This window comes from Amphibalanus amphitrite, unplaced genomic scaffold (assembly GCF_019059575.1).
Source record: "Amphibalanus amphitrite isolate SeventyFive unplaced genomic scaffold, NRLGWU_Aamphi_draft 000187F_arrow, whole genome shotgun sequence".
Classification (NCBI taxonomy): Eukaryota; Metazoa; Arthropoda; class Thecostraca; order Balanomorpha; family Balanidae; genus Amphibalanus; species Amphibalanus amphitrite.
This window is the reverse complement of record NW_024881682.1, coordinates 250,748-266,550: the sequence shown is the minus strand read 5'-3', so window position 1 is coordinate 266,550 and position 15,803 is coordinate 250,748. Positions and strand designations below refer to the sequence as shown.

The window sequence follows — 15,803 nt, the reverse complement described above, 5'->3', positions numbered from 1 at the left end:
CAATGACCATCCTGCACGGCACACATTGCTGGTGGTTCGTTCCTTCCGTTCGCGTCGAAGGCTCCAACCGCATCACGTGGTCTCTCTGTCTGCGGCACCTAAAAACCAGTCCCTGACAAGCTGAGAGGCATAGGGCGCCAGCCGACTTCAACAGACGCTTCCGGTTTGAGAAGCTTTGTGGTTTTGGTTAGATAAAGGGGAGCGAGCTGTGCACAATTCGCACTGTTGCCGACGGTATCGGAGTGTATGAGAAGCACTGTCAGTCTGCCATATGGATAGATCTGTCAATGTGACGGATATGTCGCATAAAATGTCAACATTTGCATCATTGACAGAAAGGTATGTCTCGTTTGACTGACCAGCAATATGTGGTTTTGTCTGAACTGCCAGACGTCTCGGGCCGTTTCGTCACTGCCAATAGAAACCGGAATGGAAGCAATGTGCATTTGTTTGCCGGTAACAGACTGCCCTCCGACAAATGACTTGCTGTGGTATGTGACACTCGTGCCTAACCCCCTCTGTTGGTGACCATAACAGACTGTTCTCCGACAAATAACTTGCTTTGGCATGTGACACTCGTGCCTAACCATTCCCTCTGTTGGTTACCAGCGTTCCCTTTGGCATCGTTCCAGTAGTGATCCCTCGTGGCTCCCGCTAAGTCAAAAGCTAGCTGCATTGATGCCTAAATTATCCTTACCCTGGGACGAGACTGTCAGGGCTGAGGTAACCGTGTATTGGCGACTTAAATGTGCAATAATGCCCGCTGTTTATTGGTCTGCAACCACTCTGGCTCCTATATCTTCCCAGAAGTCCCAGCTGGCATTTCGATGTTCCATGTTTGCAACGGAGTGCAGTTGGCAACTGGGGAATCCATTATGGAAAATGCATGTTTGACGTTGTAGGTATTAACTTGGTACGCAGGGTTAGGAACGCTTCATTCAGTCAGCTCATTGTCTCATTATAGCTCAATGCCGTCGTAGATTGGTACGAGTTACGACCATCGAATTGCCTGGACCCATCAAACAGCGATGACTGAGGACGAAAATAAATTTATCCACGATCAAACCGACAGTGACCGACAGCGCCCGACTACCACGTACTCCTCCTAGTGCGCAACGCTCGTCTTGTCCAGGGTGTACCCCACCTATAGCAGACTACCGGCCGTGTCATGAGTCGACAGGGCCCCGGATGTGGCTGCATTCCGATCACGCACCAGCCGGCCACCGCGGGAAGAAAGGACCGGCCGCGCCGGGCCTCTGCTCGGCCGTTTTTCCGGGTCCCGCTCGCTGCAGCTGCGGAGGAGATATATACAGGAGATAGTGACCCGGCTGGTTCACGGTGACCCGGCGGCGGTGCGCGGTTCACACGGGTTTCAATGGCCGTATTTGACAGGCTACTGGATGATCGGTCAAAGTCGCTGCGGTATGCAGGCTGCGTCCCGGTTTGGTGTGGACTAGGCACTGCAGGCTGGGGCTTCTTTAGTGGTTGAGTGAAGCACTGAGTTAGCTTGGCTAGAGTAGCTTTATCCATTGGCATGAGTGTTATGTGCTGCTTCTTTCGCCATCGGAGCTACTAGCTCCAGTTCTTCTGAAGTGCTCGCCTTTTTAATAACTTTATGCTAAAAAAAAGCACTGGAGATGAAGGCTCTAGATGTTAGGTATGATACCACATGCAATCGGGCTTTATTCCTTTCTGAGAACCGTGGTCGAGTTGCACCAGTAGACTGCGGCTGATGTGAAGGAGAGGTGACCCCAGCCTCCATCGGGGTTTACTAACGACCTGGCCAATCGCAGGCCGGGCGGCGCGTAACTGATGACGTGTCGGACCGAGGGCAGGCGCTCACCTATCGGCCGTCTCCGCACCGCCACGCCGCCGTGTGTCACTGGGAGAGACGCACAAAGGCGATACGCCTCTGTGGATGCCTGTTGTGTGCTGCGTGGTATGTGGTATACTGCAACCAGTAACTTACCACTTCCCTAGTTTTCTGCATGTTCGTCTGCAGGGTAGCGGAGAGCAAATGTTGGCTTGATCTTCGACTTCCTCTAACAGCTACAAGCTACATCTATCGCAGGGTATTTTTAGTGTCCGCTACGTCTATCGTCGGTCGGCAGCCTTAGTCGTCTGCTGCGCCAGTTTTATGCTTCTTTTGTTGTTCTACTCTATCTGACAAACCCATGCTGTCTAGTCTATATCTGTCGTTTCCTGTCTGCATGTCATTTCGCCACTTCTGCCCCATCTGTTTTTGTTTACCGGTATGATTTCCGTGATGCTGGTGTCACCTGTTCTGTGCGACTTCCGTGGCAGTGCTAGAGTAGCCCGCATCCCTTGACAGTTCGAGGCTGCGTCGGCACGGCGCAGGTCGTATGCGTTTTTACGCACAGGCGCCGGCTGATGAGATTCGCAGCGCGACGCGTTCCCACGACTCCTGTCACACAGATGGATGGGCTGTGATGGAGTGTTGTGCGATCTGAAGGGATTTTGACTGTCACATTGTTCAGGTGTGGTGAGACTGAGTGAGGCGGGCTCAAACGGCCTTGTGATTCTTCTGGGATAATATGCGCTCTCCATATGTCTCTAATGTTACCAATATCATTTGACTGACTCAGGGGCACGTTAATTAATTACATCTGGGCTCATTTTGTTTGTTGTTTAGCTTGTTTCAACAGCCGTTTTATGTCTTCCTGGAGCGGATGTCGCGTGCGGATACCGTTTAACCGTCATAGCCGGCGCCCGGAGTTCTATTGCCGCCGCTCCAGAGAGAAGACAAACATTTGCTCTGTGACCCGGCGTCGTCCGGTCACGCAGTAGCACTGAGGTGACTCAGGGGCGAGGTGTGGCTCTTCTAGAGCCGGCCAGCCCCTCCGCTGTTGGTCATCCCTCCTTCCCATCCGGGATACGCGTCTGTTGACGCGTATCCCGAGCTAGCCTGATACTGACCGCTAGACACTATTCGGGAGGTATGCATTCCCAGCTGATGGCTTCAACAAAGAGAACGGAAGGCGCGGTCAGACGCCGTCAGGCTTACACGAGTCGCTGTCAGAGTCGCTACAACAAACATGGCACGAATGCATTAGTTGCTGCTTGAATGGTAAGAAACCTGATTTGGAGGCTGTCTTGCTGCCAGACTGCCTTGGGATGGATTAAATCGCCCGTAAGCCTGACTGTTCTCGTATCTTACTAGCTCCTTGCCATGTTTTGTCTATCCTCCCCACTTCTCCAGCATGCGAACAGGGACTTAAATCGCATTAGCCGGCGCGGCGGCCTGTGCCGAGCTGCGGTGGCGGAAAACCGGGACTCTCGGCGGCCGGAGGGGAAGGTGAACAGACGGATTATGTCTGTTCGGGTTCTGTCCGACAGAGTGGGCGCCGACCGCCGGCACCGCTGGCCAGGAAACGGTTTCCTGCTGTTTGGTGGACGCTCCGGGTCACTGGCGGCCCCTAGCGAACGTGACTGGTATCGGGTCAAAAGTGGTCAAGCTCCAACATGGCTGCTTACTCTGGGCAAAAACAGGTCATCGTTTAAAGTAATTAAGGTTGCACCTTTTTTGACCTGCACTTTTCGTCACAGATCTTCATCCAAAGCCGTGCATTCTGTCTCTCCTGTCCTTGTCGGTAGTAAGTCCCACCCCAATGGCACCCCACCGATTGCGACTTCGTGCGAAGTTCCATCGTCCGCCGCTGGCCGAGCCTCAACTTGAACCCGACCTTTGAGCCGCGCCCGGTGGCCGTGGCCGGTCAGCGCTGCGGGCGTCTGTTGATGCGTCTCCTGGCTACGGCTGGCGCCGCCGCGGGCCGCCGGCCCGTCCCGTCGGCGGGTGGTCCAGTTCATCGGCGCCGACTCGGCCGACGTGCCATCGACGGCGGGCCGCGCGTCGGTGCCGCCCGAGACGGTGGTCGTCCCGCCCGGAGATGGGCATGGTGCTCCGCGCCGCAGTACGGCTGGTGGCCTGTGAGGGCGGTACCGCTAAAGTCAGGTTAGTCCTAGAGGGGTGTGGCCGAAGTCCGGTGTCCTGAAACAGACCAGTCAGTCCTGAGGCTGGTTTGGTCAAGGTCAGTTATTTTGTGAAAGACAGTGCCCTGCCAGGTAAGTTTGAGGGTGGCACGGCCAAATTTCGGTCAGTCTGAGCAGTGTGGCTAAAAAACTTCAATATCATTACTGTCCGGTGGACAGTGTCTGGGGGAAGTCGACTTTGGTTGAGAGGAAAAGCTCATCAAAGGTGACTGCGCTTTTTCCTGGTGGGCTCTGAGACTTCAATCCGAAAAGAAAGATACCCTTCTTGTCGTGAATTGCTTCTTGATACTGGATGGGATGGGATGGGCATTCGCTGAATCGAATCTCACAACCGTATGAACCGTACCGTCTAATGTAAGCGCGCTGCCTTTGCCTGTTTCGATCTTGGCTTCGGTACCTATAGCTACCGCCAGGACTTGTTCATGGTGGCCGTCGCATTCCTTCCCATGGAGTAGTTTTTCAGAATCCCGTCTAGGTCAGGACGTGGGCGGGCTGCTGGAGGTGAGCGATCCTATCGCCAGTCGCATTATGTAGACCTCGATGATTCACCTGCTGACTTATGAATGAACCTGAGACGTATTTGGATCAAACTCGGCTAATGAGGATGCCGGCTCAACACCAGCTGCAGCATAAATGGTTACGTGATCGAAAAAAAAAACATCAAAGGTAGCTTTACCCAATTTGAATCCCAAGCCGTGGCCTGGCTATCAGAAATATTTTGATTCCTAAGCTCCCAGAGGAGACATACGGAATATATCAAGTAGTGACGGCCCTCGCTGTGGTTTCGTGGTGTTAGACGCAGCCAATCTGGTTCTAAGGGCTGGCTTGGCTTATCGAAAGGGTCCAATTGCTGGCTTGTCAAAAGGGTCAGGCGGCCCCCAGCCGTTGATTCGTGATTGGCACATTGTCCTCGTCAGACAGTCGTGCATTCCATTGTAGATAGTGTCTGGTTTATGATTAGGTGCGCCACTCCGTTAGGCTGATTGTGAAGTGTCGTGAGACATTCTAACCGCCCGTCCACTTCTCATTCACAGCGCTCATATTGTTAGCACTTGCCGTATGACATATTACATTCCATTCTATGGTATTTGACTTCTTCAAGCTGGCATATTATTAGCTCTAATTTTTCTTTTGAATATAATTAGGTACTAATATGAGCATAAGGTTATTAATGACATACCTAATAATAAGCTTTAATTCCTTCGCTCATAAATTACCATGCAAACTACTTATTGCCATAGGATGTTTAATTGGGATATCCGAGCGTTTTTTAGCTCAGTTTTCACACTGTGTGGTGTTTCGTCCAACAATTGTGCTCTCATTAGCTAACTATCAGCAGTATTTGCTGGGGTGCTGATTCACCCACCCTACCTGTGACCACTATTTGTGATCAACTCTCCCGTTCACCGAACGCTAATGGTCTCCTCACGGAACCGCTGACATCACCCCCTCTGTGGGGATTCTCCGTGGCGGGACCGGGCGGATCGCGTGGCGGGCCGACCGGCGTGGCCGCCGCGCGTGCTAACGTGCCTCCTTACACGCGTCATTATTGATGGCCGCAACTGGAGCCGTGTCCATGACCCTGGCAGGTGTGTGGGTTATTCATGAGCCCAAACGGACGGACACTGCCCCAGTTATGCGCTTAATTACACGCAATGTTAATGTGGAGCCTTTGAGGGCTTTGAAGCCTTGCGTCAGCCCTCATGTATTTGTGCGTGCTTCGGTTTGGGATAATTACTGAGGTTGATATTTCGCAGAGGTGTAAATAGGGCAAGTGATGACCGTAAGCTGCATTTAGCATTAGGATTTTACAGACTGAAGAATTGAAATGCAGTGGTCATAGACTCGTAACTACACGTGTCTCAAGATCAGTAATGGTTTTAGCGGAACCCTTTAGCCTTGGAGTAAGATCTAAATAATCCATGTAGCTGCCGGCCGTGGCCATTGCGGGCTGCGCGGTCGCGCATTCAGGCATGCCACGGTCATGAACCTTGGCGGCCGGCGGCGCGGCCCGTTTTGAATTCGGTGCGGGGTCGAACGAGCGCTGCCGATGGAATATTAACCGGCCGCTCATATCGACGACTTGTGAACTGCCACAGCCGCTGGACCGGCCCGGCGGTGTAGGACCACGGGGGACTGACATGCGAGCCGTCCCGGACAGCCGGGTGAAATACTGGACAGTGCCCAAAACTTCTGCTGGACAGTAGACAGGTCGACTGATGGACAGTGGACAGCCGATATCCGGAGGACATGGAGACCCCGTCCATTGGGCATTGGATGTTCGAGAGACCGCAGGGGTGGGACGGTCAATCGGTGGACACTGGACAGCGGACATAATGGCTGCTGTGTCTTGGAGCTACCTCTGGGACATTTTCAGCCAGCCATTCGAGAGAGGTTTTGATTTTAGTGAGACCGATGCATGCTGCGCATGGTGCACATTGCACATTTGGGGACTATATCTTTGGGCTGCCTAGCGCCAGCCATGGGAGCACCCGTCATGTTTGGGTGTTATTCCGACTCTGGTCCAGCTGAGTCGGACCGGAGTGGCGAGTGGTGACAGCTGTTTATTTTTGGGGTTCACCGGCTGCAACCTGATGTCGCGATACATCGGCGCCACCCGAGCTCGGGTTGGTAACCGGTACACCTAACCTACATTTCACTTTTGTTGTACATTCTGTTTATTCGCGGAATGTCGCTTTGCTACGTTCATGCAATTTGGATGGCCCCGTGCAAAGCGTACATGTGGCTCACTTTATGGAATTTTGTACCTTTTGGACGTTATTGCGGTCGACCTTGTTCGTGATCGTGCCTTGCCAACTGCCTACGCCCCGGAAACTGGCATTTGTCCCCCAAATGGACCGCCTTGCATAAGCCAGGTCTGTCATCCATGAATTGTAGCATTTTCAGCACTCAGGGGTCGTATGTGGCCGGTAAACAGCTCGTAATAGTTTGCCGAGTGTGTGCCGGACGTTCTGATGGACCTCAAACGCAGAATGACCTTCCAGACTGCTCAGTGTAGTTTCTGTCGCTGCTGGCTGTTTGATGTCTTTGAGTCGGTCGTGACCATAGTGGAGGCGGCGCCGAAACGAACAGTATCCGGACCCCGAGTTTGTGACGAGACTGTCGAGTGTCGGCAGATCCTGTCCTGCGTCCTCCAGTGTTGGCCGGTTTCGCGATACCGTCCAATGTTTAGGTACTGGTGGCTGGTAAGTAGGTATTGATGATGCCTTCTTGGCCTTCTTGATTGTGATAGATTGAGTTTTTGGAGTGGTGCACTGGGGCTGACACATTGGATATTGCGCAGATGACGTTTGTAGGTTTGATTCTATCGAGGACGCTGCGATTTATTGCGACTCATCTTCGATACCGAGAAGAAAAAGTCGCGGAAAAATACGAAAGCCAATTTGCCCGCGAATAACCAGCTGCTCCTGTCCTGAACTGCCCGTCGTAGTTCTGTATAGCTCTGCATAGGAACCCTTCACCCTGACATTCCTCGAAGCCAGCACCGGTCACCGCTCGATACCATCGTCGATATTGTTTGTTATTTTCCAGGGACCTTTCATGGCGCTCCTACGCCGCAGCCGGCGAGTCTACTGAATGTTCAGTCGAGGTGACCCCCAACTCCGACCTGACCGGCCCTCTTCACCGTTTGAGCTGACGGCGAGGTGACTCACGCACACGGATGCCAAAAGTGGCACGGACGAGCACTGCCCGTCCCCAACAGGTGGTCGAACGGAGACTGATGGCGCGCCTGTGATTACTGATCAGCGCACAGGCGCTACAAGTGGAGTTGATGTGTCCGACGGCACGGGTAAACAGCAGCTCAGTAAACAGCAGCCTCCGTCACCGCTGCCGGCCCATCGGACCGAACTGCTATAGTCAGGCAGCGGGCGGGTCGCCTCCCCGCCCCCGCACGGGGCTCGTGCTGCGCTGACACAAAGACGCCCGTTTCTTGTGCCGGGCTGAGCTCTGACGTCACGGGGTCCGTGGAGGGTCATCGGCTGGCTCGGGTCGCCACCGTTAATTACCTCTGTTTGCTGTTGGGACGCCCGGGGCAGGTGACACTGCTGGCTGATGCAATCAGCTCGTTATACGCTGCCTGTGACCAATTTCGCACAGGCGACGATGGACCGGTAGTTTCCTTGATCCGTGACAGGCGGACTGGTGATTGCGAGCTACATGAACGGTGACCTTTGGTCAGACATGACTGGCTTGCGACTGCCTAATCGGACTGCGGACATGATCGCAGCGTGAGGAGGGGAAGCACACGAAGTTCAGAGGCGGGTACGGTCGAACTGAACCGTCCGCACCGGTCGTGATCCCACACCCGCGTCTGTGGGACGAATGCAGCGCCAGCGATTGCCTAATGCCTAGCTCAAACCGGTCTGTTGCCGGTGTGCCGTGGTGCCGTGTTCCGCATTAGTACCGACCGGTGCCGCCAGGCGGCTCTGCCGGCGCTGTCGGGTCTGCCGCGCGGGTCAGGTGTCTACCGGCAGGGCCGGTCAGTGGTACAGCGGACAGCTCGGGGTCGAGCGCCCGTGGCGTGGGGTGAGGTGTCGGTACTTGTGATACGGAGCGTGCGATAGTGGCCGGGTGACTCGTGCCGGCTGATAGTGAAGGGAGCCGGGATCCTTCGGGCCGGCGTCCGCTGAGACCGATAGGAGCGATCGAGACGGACGGCAGACGGTGCGGTGAACGGTCTGCCAGGTCACAGGAGTTTGGTGTGGATCTGTGTCCCCGGCCGGTCAGTGGTGGGTTCAGTGATTGTGGAATCACAGGTGGTGAGTGCGGATCTCCAATTCCCATTGAGGACCAGTGATCTCCAGTGAGGACCGCCAGTGTCCGGTGGGTCCTGAGGACCACCTCTGTCCGTGAGGACTACTGCCGCTGTCAGTGAGGAGGACTGCCTGAGGGCACGGCTATGCCGTCCGTGTCGCTGCCACGGAAGCAGCCTCGCGGCGTGACCGACGCCGCCCCCAAGCTGGCCAGCCTGCTGCAGACGCTGTGCCGAGCCTTCTGCGGGCCCAACAGTCGCAAAGCCGGGTGAGTCAGCGGCGCCGGAGGAAACGGCGGCGAGATATTCGACCGGGAAGGTGTCAAACAGACGTGCTAAATCGCAGGTTTGGTCCAAGGTGGTGTTCAAACGGGTCAGGTGCCGTGTCAGGATTAGGATTTGTTGTTGCGACCCGTGCTTTTTTTGCTTCCTGAAACGCTGTCGATCCTTGCTGGTTTGTCGGTGGTCTGTCGGCCTGTCTGTCCTTCTTCACCTGTCCGTGGAACATTTGGTAATCGTGACGTGGTCACCGGTAGTTTGAGGAGGGCACTGCGCGCCAATGTCGGCAGACATCGACCGCCGTGCACGCCCCTGGCCGTAACCGGACGGCCGTGGCCGTAGCCGGTACGGCAGTGGCCGTGGCCAGCACGGTGGCTCTACGACTCAGCGGTCCGTTAGCGCACGGCCCATGTTCCGTGCCGCCGTGGCTAGTTCCTGGATTCACGGCATTGCCAGTCACCAACGGGAACGAGCTGAAGGACGGTGGACCCTGGGCTGCTTTCTATACTGTGGGTCGGCACTAACTTTTGTTCGCCCTTATCCGGCTGCAAGATCGCCGCGCCTGTCGCCATGATAAGCCGTGATATCAGCCGGCAGCCGTATGCGAGATCTGTTTGTAATGATGATGGGGTATAAATTACAGAGCCTGCCCGCTTCGCTTGTAGCTGTGAGCGCCCGGGAGGTGATTGCCGCTCCTGCCCTCAGGTCGGCTCGGTTCCCAGCCTTGCCGAGCGCTCCCTGTAGTCATGTTTGCACTTTTCCCGACGTCGGCCCGGAAGGCCGGCTGCCGGTTCCCGGTTATTACTCTGCACTCCGAACTATGATCAGACGCGGCCGGCGGAAACCACTGCCGACAAGACCCGGGCCCGTTACCGGCAAAAGTGGCAGCTCCGCCGAGCGACGGACAGACTGGGACGGCATGGGAAAGAAACGGGTCCTTGGCACTGTTGGCGTGTGTGGTATCGCCGGTTCACGGGCAACAAACAACTCTGTGACTTTTAGCGCGTGGTAAACGGAGCAAGGTTTACTAATTGTCACGCGATGCGACGGCGCCGCGGCGGCACGGCGCGTATTTGGAATTTCCGACCTTGACGAGCGTCTGTGGTAGAAAACCACCACTTTGGTAGGGGAAACTACTGCTGTCTGCTACCATTTGCACTGCATGTGTCGCTATCGCTGCGACATCTATGCATATACTTGTAAACCACGACATCTGTGTGCGCTGATTCTAGTAAGCGATTAGCTAGGGCACCAGGGTGGATCCAGACTTTCAGTTTGAGGCAGGGCCGGGGTGCGGAGCCGGAGCCGGAGCCGCCGGAGCCGGCATATTTTGCCCGGAGCCGGAGCCGAAGCTGTGAAACAATATAGTTCGGAGCCGGAGCCAGAGCCGGAGCTGTCAAAAAAGGGGGCGACTCCGGCTCCTTTTTTGAAGAGGAAACAAATATTGACCTAGTTCGGTTTGTCAAACCGAACTGCCTTGAACTTACAGTTCCAGGCAGTAAGAAATACGGTATTCAAAATATGAAAATAGCCTTAAGTTATGCAAATGCAGAAGCAACGTGCACCAATCCCATCTTCTTTTTTCTGCCACCCGTAGGTATTTAAAATGTACTGAGTACCTATTGGAGCCGGAGCCGCCGGACCATTTTACTCGGAGCCGGAGCCGGAGCCGGAGCCGCCATGGCATTTCACCCGGAGCCGGAACCGGAGTCGGAACCGTCTGAAATGTCCACGACTCCGCATCCCCTGGTTAAGGGTGGGCGTGGGGTAACTCATGGCCGGCCCGATCCCTGGCAGTCCGGTTGCTGAGCGGGGGGGGGGGGAGAAAGGTCCAATATGATGCCACACCTATTGCCTATAGGCATAGGTATATAGTATGTATTGGTTTGTATTGGTATTGGTAAAGTTAAAGCTAAAGGTTATTAAATAAGTTAAAAAAAACACCGACACGGAGCGCTGCCGTTTTTAAGATATCCGCAAAAAACAAATCGTCAACTTGATGAATCGATAAAAATCACTAACATCTCAGGAGGCACACTGCTGAGTGCTGATACCATTCAATACATACGTATATACCTATGGGCAATAGGCATGTCTTTTGGGTCATTATATTGGACCTTCCTTCCCCCCCCCCGGGCCCCCGCTCAGCAACTTTGACTGCCGGGGATCGGGCCGGCCAAGAGTCCGCCCACCCTCAAACTGAAAGTCTGGATCCACCCCAGCCCTAGCTAATCGCTAACTAGAATCACCCAAGAATCACCGGCCACCGCACACACACGTCGCGATTTAATATGCATAGATGTCGCAGCTATAGCGACACATGTAGTGCAAATGGTAGCAGACAGCAGTAGTTTCCCCTACCAAAGGGGTGGTTTTCTACCACAGATGCTCGTCGAGGTCGGAATTTCCAAATACGCCGGCACGGCTCCTTATGAGCATGGCAGGATAGCCGGCCGAGAATGGGAAATCGTGATAATGCGGTTGGTGTTGGGTTTCATACCTTGACACGCCATTTGAAAGCGAACAGGCAGGTCTTCGTGATTTTGATGATGGTTTTGATTACGCGTTTTGTCACACATACCTACTCTGTAGGAAATCGGCTTCACCTTATATCAGAAAACCTCTCTGGGCGTCATCTGATCTCAGTTAACAATACTCGACATCATCTGACGTCCGTTTACGTAGTCCTGCATTACCTTATGTCACCTGCCATCGCCTATCACCCGACCCCAGCCCGTGCTGCCGGGTCGGGTCGGGCTAACGGCTGACGCGCTACCATCCCGTGAGCTCCCCAATCGCCGGCGGCTGCACTATCGGCTGCTCCTATCGCCCCGGCGCGGTGAGGGGCGGCGGGACTGCAGTCTGACCCGACCGGACGTGGGGGGGGGGGGGCGTGATAGCGCGGTCACCGCGCGCCGCACGCCCTCAGTCGCAGTCAGTCCGACCGTGGAGGAGCCGCCGCCGCGAGCAGCGCAGCGCGAATTACTCGTGGAGGCGAGTGTTGACCTGAGAGCTCCTGAACGTGCGGCTGACGTGGTGTGAAGGTGGAGAGGGTCTGCGTAAGGGTCCGTGGAGCGGTGGTGAGGCCTCAGCCGTTGACACGGTGTCCAGTGAAGCCCCAGAGGACGCTGCGCCGCCAGCGCAGCCTGGAGGGATGCTGGCTCGCGGGGCGGCCATGCTGCGCGCAGAGCCCATCAACACAGTGGCGGCTCTCATCGAGAGATTTCGCGGCAATGTGGCGCGCAAGAGGGCGCTGTTTGAGCAGACCCCGCTGCTGCGCCGCCGCCGGCCGCTGCCGTGAGTCCTCCGTCAGCTCTGGCGGGGTCGTGTTAGGTCACTGCTGGATGATATCTTGTCTGGGCTGTTCCCTGTGTCAGGGTCGTTTGATAGGGTGTATAGGTCGAGGATAGGTATAGTTGACGGAGCAAGGTGGGCTGCTTGGCCGGCAAATCGGAAGATAAGTAGGTATTTTGTCTTGCAATGAGCTTCATGGTTGTGGTTTGTTTGTTTTTGTTTTGTTGGGTTAGGCCCTTTCGGTCCAATGAGACCATTTCAGAGCCGGGAGGATGATAGGAAATAGGGGGAGACATTGGTCTGGGCAGGCACCCTAGTGAGTCGCCGGGGCTGAGCCCGTCCAGAGGACAGGCCACCCAGCCCCAAGGCACTCACTGCACCCGGCTACGGGGTGCGCTCCCTCGGGAGCAGCGGTGCCGCTCCAAGGGAGCAGCCCGCATGAGATAAAGTTGCCTGTCCAGCCCGGAGGGGGGTTGCGGCGTGGAGGAGAAGGATCTCAGTATCCTGAGGATAGAAGCACGGAACGGTGGGTGATGGTTGTGGGTCGGACGCCAGCTCCGTATGAAAGATAGATGGTCTCTGCTCCCTCAAGACGTTCACGGTCAGGTCCACGTGTTCGTGGGGCTGAGGCGCTCCAATCATGTGATCGGGAAGTCTGCGCCACCTACGTTAACAGCGCCATCTAGGTCAGTTTCGCAAGCGTCAGGTGGTGTATTTCAGCTCACAAGATGTCCTAGAATGATATGGTTCAGTTGCGACAGGTATCTGATAGCATTAGGTATTGCTTCACAATCGCATTCTTGTACTTCGTATTTTTCACTTCTTCCGGCTTCAGTTCTGTACTCCACTCTTGTGTTCAGCTCTGTACAGCTACATTCTTCTGAACTCCTCTCAACTTTGCGCCCCAGTTCTAGATTCCCCTCCAGCCTGTGCGTTTCTCGTGCTTCGACGTCGGCTTCATGGTATGAGGTGGCTATCTGATACCACGTGATCTCAGCGACTGTGTCACTCCCGGCAAGCTGCTCCGCCCAGCCGACCAGCTGGCCGGTCACGTGGTCTCGCGTCACTGCCGGTTCCGGCGGGGTCGCCGCCGCCGTGCCCGGGCGGATGTCGGGGTGGCGGCAGGAGCGACCGTCGCTCTGGTGGAATGGAGGTTGGAGCGGGTACAGACAGGCACAGTTCGAACCGCGCTCATTTGGGAAATGGACAACATCACTACATATACACGGACCTGTGATATACATTTGCATCTGAGCTGGGACTTTGAACTGAACTCTTGCAGTAATTTATAGCAAAAGGCTGTACGAACCGTTTTCTTTGGCAAATTAGTGAGGGCGCTATAATGTTTTTTGATGTCGACGTCCCAAGTTGGGTTGAAGTGGGATCAAGGACGGAGATGTCGCCTTATCTTATCGGAAACGTTCATTAGTGCTATCTCAGTCGCTTTTGGACGTTAGAGATGATTGGAGCTGTTAGTGATAGTTTGAACATTGATAACGTTTTGTGTTTACATATCAGTGTCCATTTTTTCGGTGATCTCGGTGCGGCGCACGATTGTTTCATTTTTCTAGCCTGCTTTGATTGAAGTGTTTTCCTTTCCAACTTATTTGGATGAACGTTGTTAATGCTGATCTGTTTGGAGGAATTGGTAAAATTTACCTTCATTATTCTGTTGTGCATCCAATATGTACCGAATGTAATGTGCACCTCATGTATAACCCGTGCATGCAGTTCATATCTCTCAAGAGTGGGACATTGGTGTGTCATCCTGACGTGCTTGTTTCTTCCTCATCACGCCTATGCCATCGTTCATCTGACCGCACCCCGCCTGACTGTGTGCTCTTTGACTGTGCCGGCAGCGATGGCAGCTTCCTGGAGCGTCTGCCGCCTCTCCAAGTGCCTCTGGTGGTCGGCCCGGCCGGCATGCCATCTGTGGGCGACATGTCGCCGCACAAGGCCGCCGTGGCGCCGGTGCACCCCTCGTCACCGCCGCCGCCCCCGCCCTCGTCCGCCGCCGGGCCTGATCCCACCCTCCTGACCGACACGGCTCGGCCGTTCACACCAGCGGCTCCCGGCAAACTCAGCTACATGGACGACAGCGAGGAGAGCGACAAAACGCAGGAGTCCGCCTCGGCCGCCAGTACAGAGCCATCTGTGGTGAGTAGCGAGAACCAATGGTTCGGCTGTCCAACAGCGAGCAGCGCTAGTGGTGTGACATGGCTTACCAGTGTAATTTGTGTTCCCGTATTGGATTGCTATGCTAGAACCTATATATAATAATCACAAAGATCAAGTGGATTTGAACATAGCTAAATTTTCACTGGTGGATGATACCAAACATGACCTGCCCCTCGTTCGCGTCTTGGGGTGCCCTGGCGGCGGCTTTGGTAACTACGAGTGTGGTATGGTTCATTGACGTTTATCGGTGGTAGGCGAAAAAGTATGCTTACTTAAGCGCTAAGCTCCTCCCTTTTTTGCTGAAAACTAAATATGCATCAGCAGCGTATGTGGTAAATCGGAGACTGAATCTGATCGCCAATTCCTAGCAATGTCTGTTCAGCCGATTCAATTAATTGTGTATCTGTCTCTGTACATTTGCTTTCAAATCTCAAGTAAACCGGCTTTCCAATCGCAGTCACTGGTGATGGTGGCTTTCTGAGTCAGCTGGTTGTTCCCCAGGCAGATTATTGGAGAATTGAAATGTATACCATTCTTTCTTGTTTCCCCTGTTAATTGACATCGCCGTTCCTGTACATGTGGGAGGACATCCTAATGCTCCCGGGTATCGTCGAAACCCCTCGATCTGGACACATTCCGGGTCTTCTCGTTCCATGAAGCACCATTGAGGCCAGTGCAGTCTCATCAGTCTCTGTTCATCAGCGCGGATTCCCCACGCCAGGACTTCCCCACGTATTCGGAACTGGCCCCGACCGTCGTGTGGGAGGCGACATCCATTGGGGACATACGGCGGGCTATTGACGGCCCGTAATAGCGCTGACCGGTGCTGACAATAGAGAGGGGTGTGGCGCTGTGCCTGGGAGGGATACGGACCGGGAGGGGGTAGTGGGGGCTCGGCAGGGGCAGCAGGGGGCTCCGGGCCGGCTGCGTGCACTCGGAGCCGATACACCGGAACCGGCGACTTCCGGCGGACGGACGCCGCCCGACTCGTCCATCGAGTTTCATGTGGTCGTGTCGGCTGGTTTAGTGGTTCGCCGGCTGCTTTAGTGGCCCGTCTCGCAGTGCTGAGTGACTCACACCTATCAGACGTCACGCTTTAATGAAGTAGACGCTGGTATTCATTTGAACTCTGAAGTGAATATCCGAGATATTTAGTGCGTGGGCATACGAATATACCTTCCTCACGCAGACAGGTGATAATGTAAGTAAAAGCGTCCAGCTGATTGGCTGAAAACATTATTAGTAGCAAAGGTGTTAACGGCACGAC

The 15,803-nt window shown here is 54.8% G+C and overlaps 1 protein-coding gene across 4 annotated transcripts in view; it reads left to right on the top strand.

The window, feature by feature from the left end:
• Window positions 1–15,803, top strand: part of LOC122384357 (tyrosine-protein phosphatase non-receptor type 4-like) — a 79,468-nt gene that overhangs the window by 22,997 nt on the left and 40,668 nt on the right. For all 4 annotated transcript variants that reach the window (XM_043371705.1, XM_043371707.1, XM_043371706.1 and 1 more), the window contains one exon: window positions 14,218–14,515. In XM_043371705.1, the coding sequence (XP_043227640.1) occupies window positions 14,218–14,515 (298 nt within the window). The remainder of the gene's footprint in view (window positions 1–14,217; window positions 14,516–15,803) is intronic.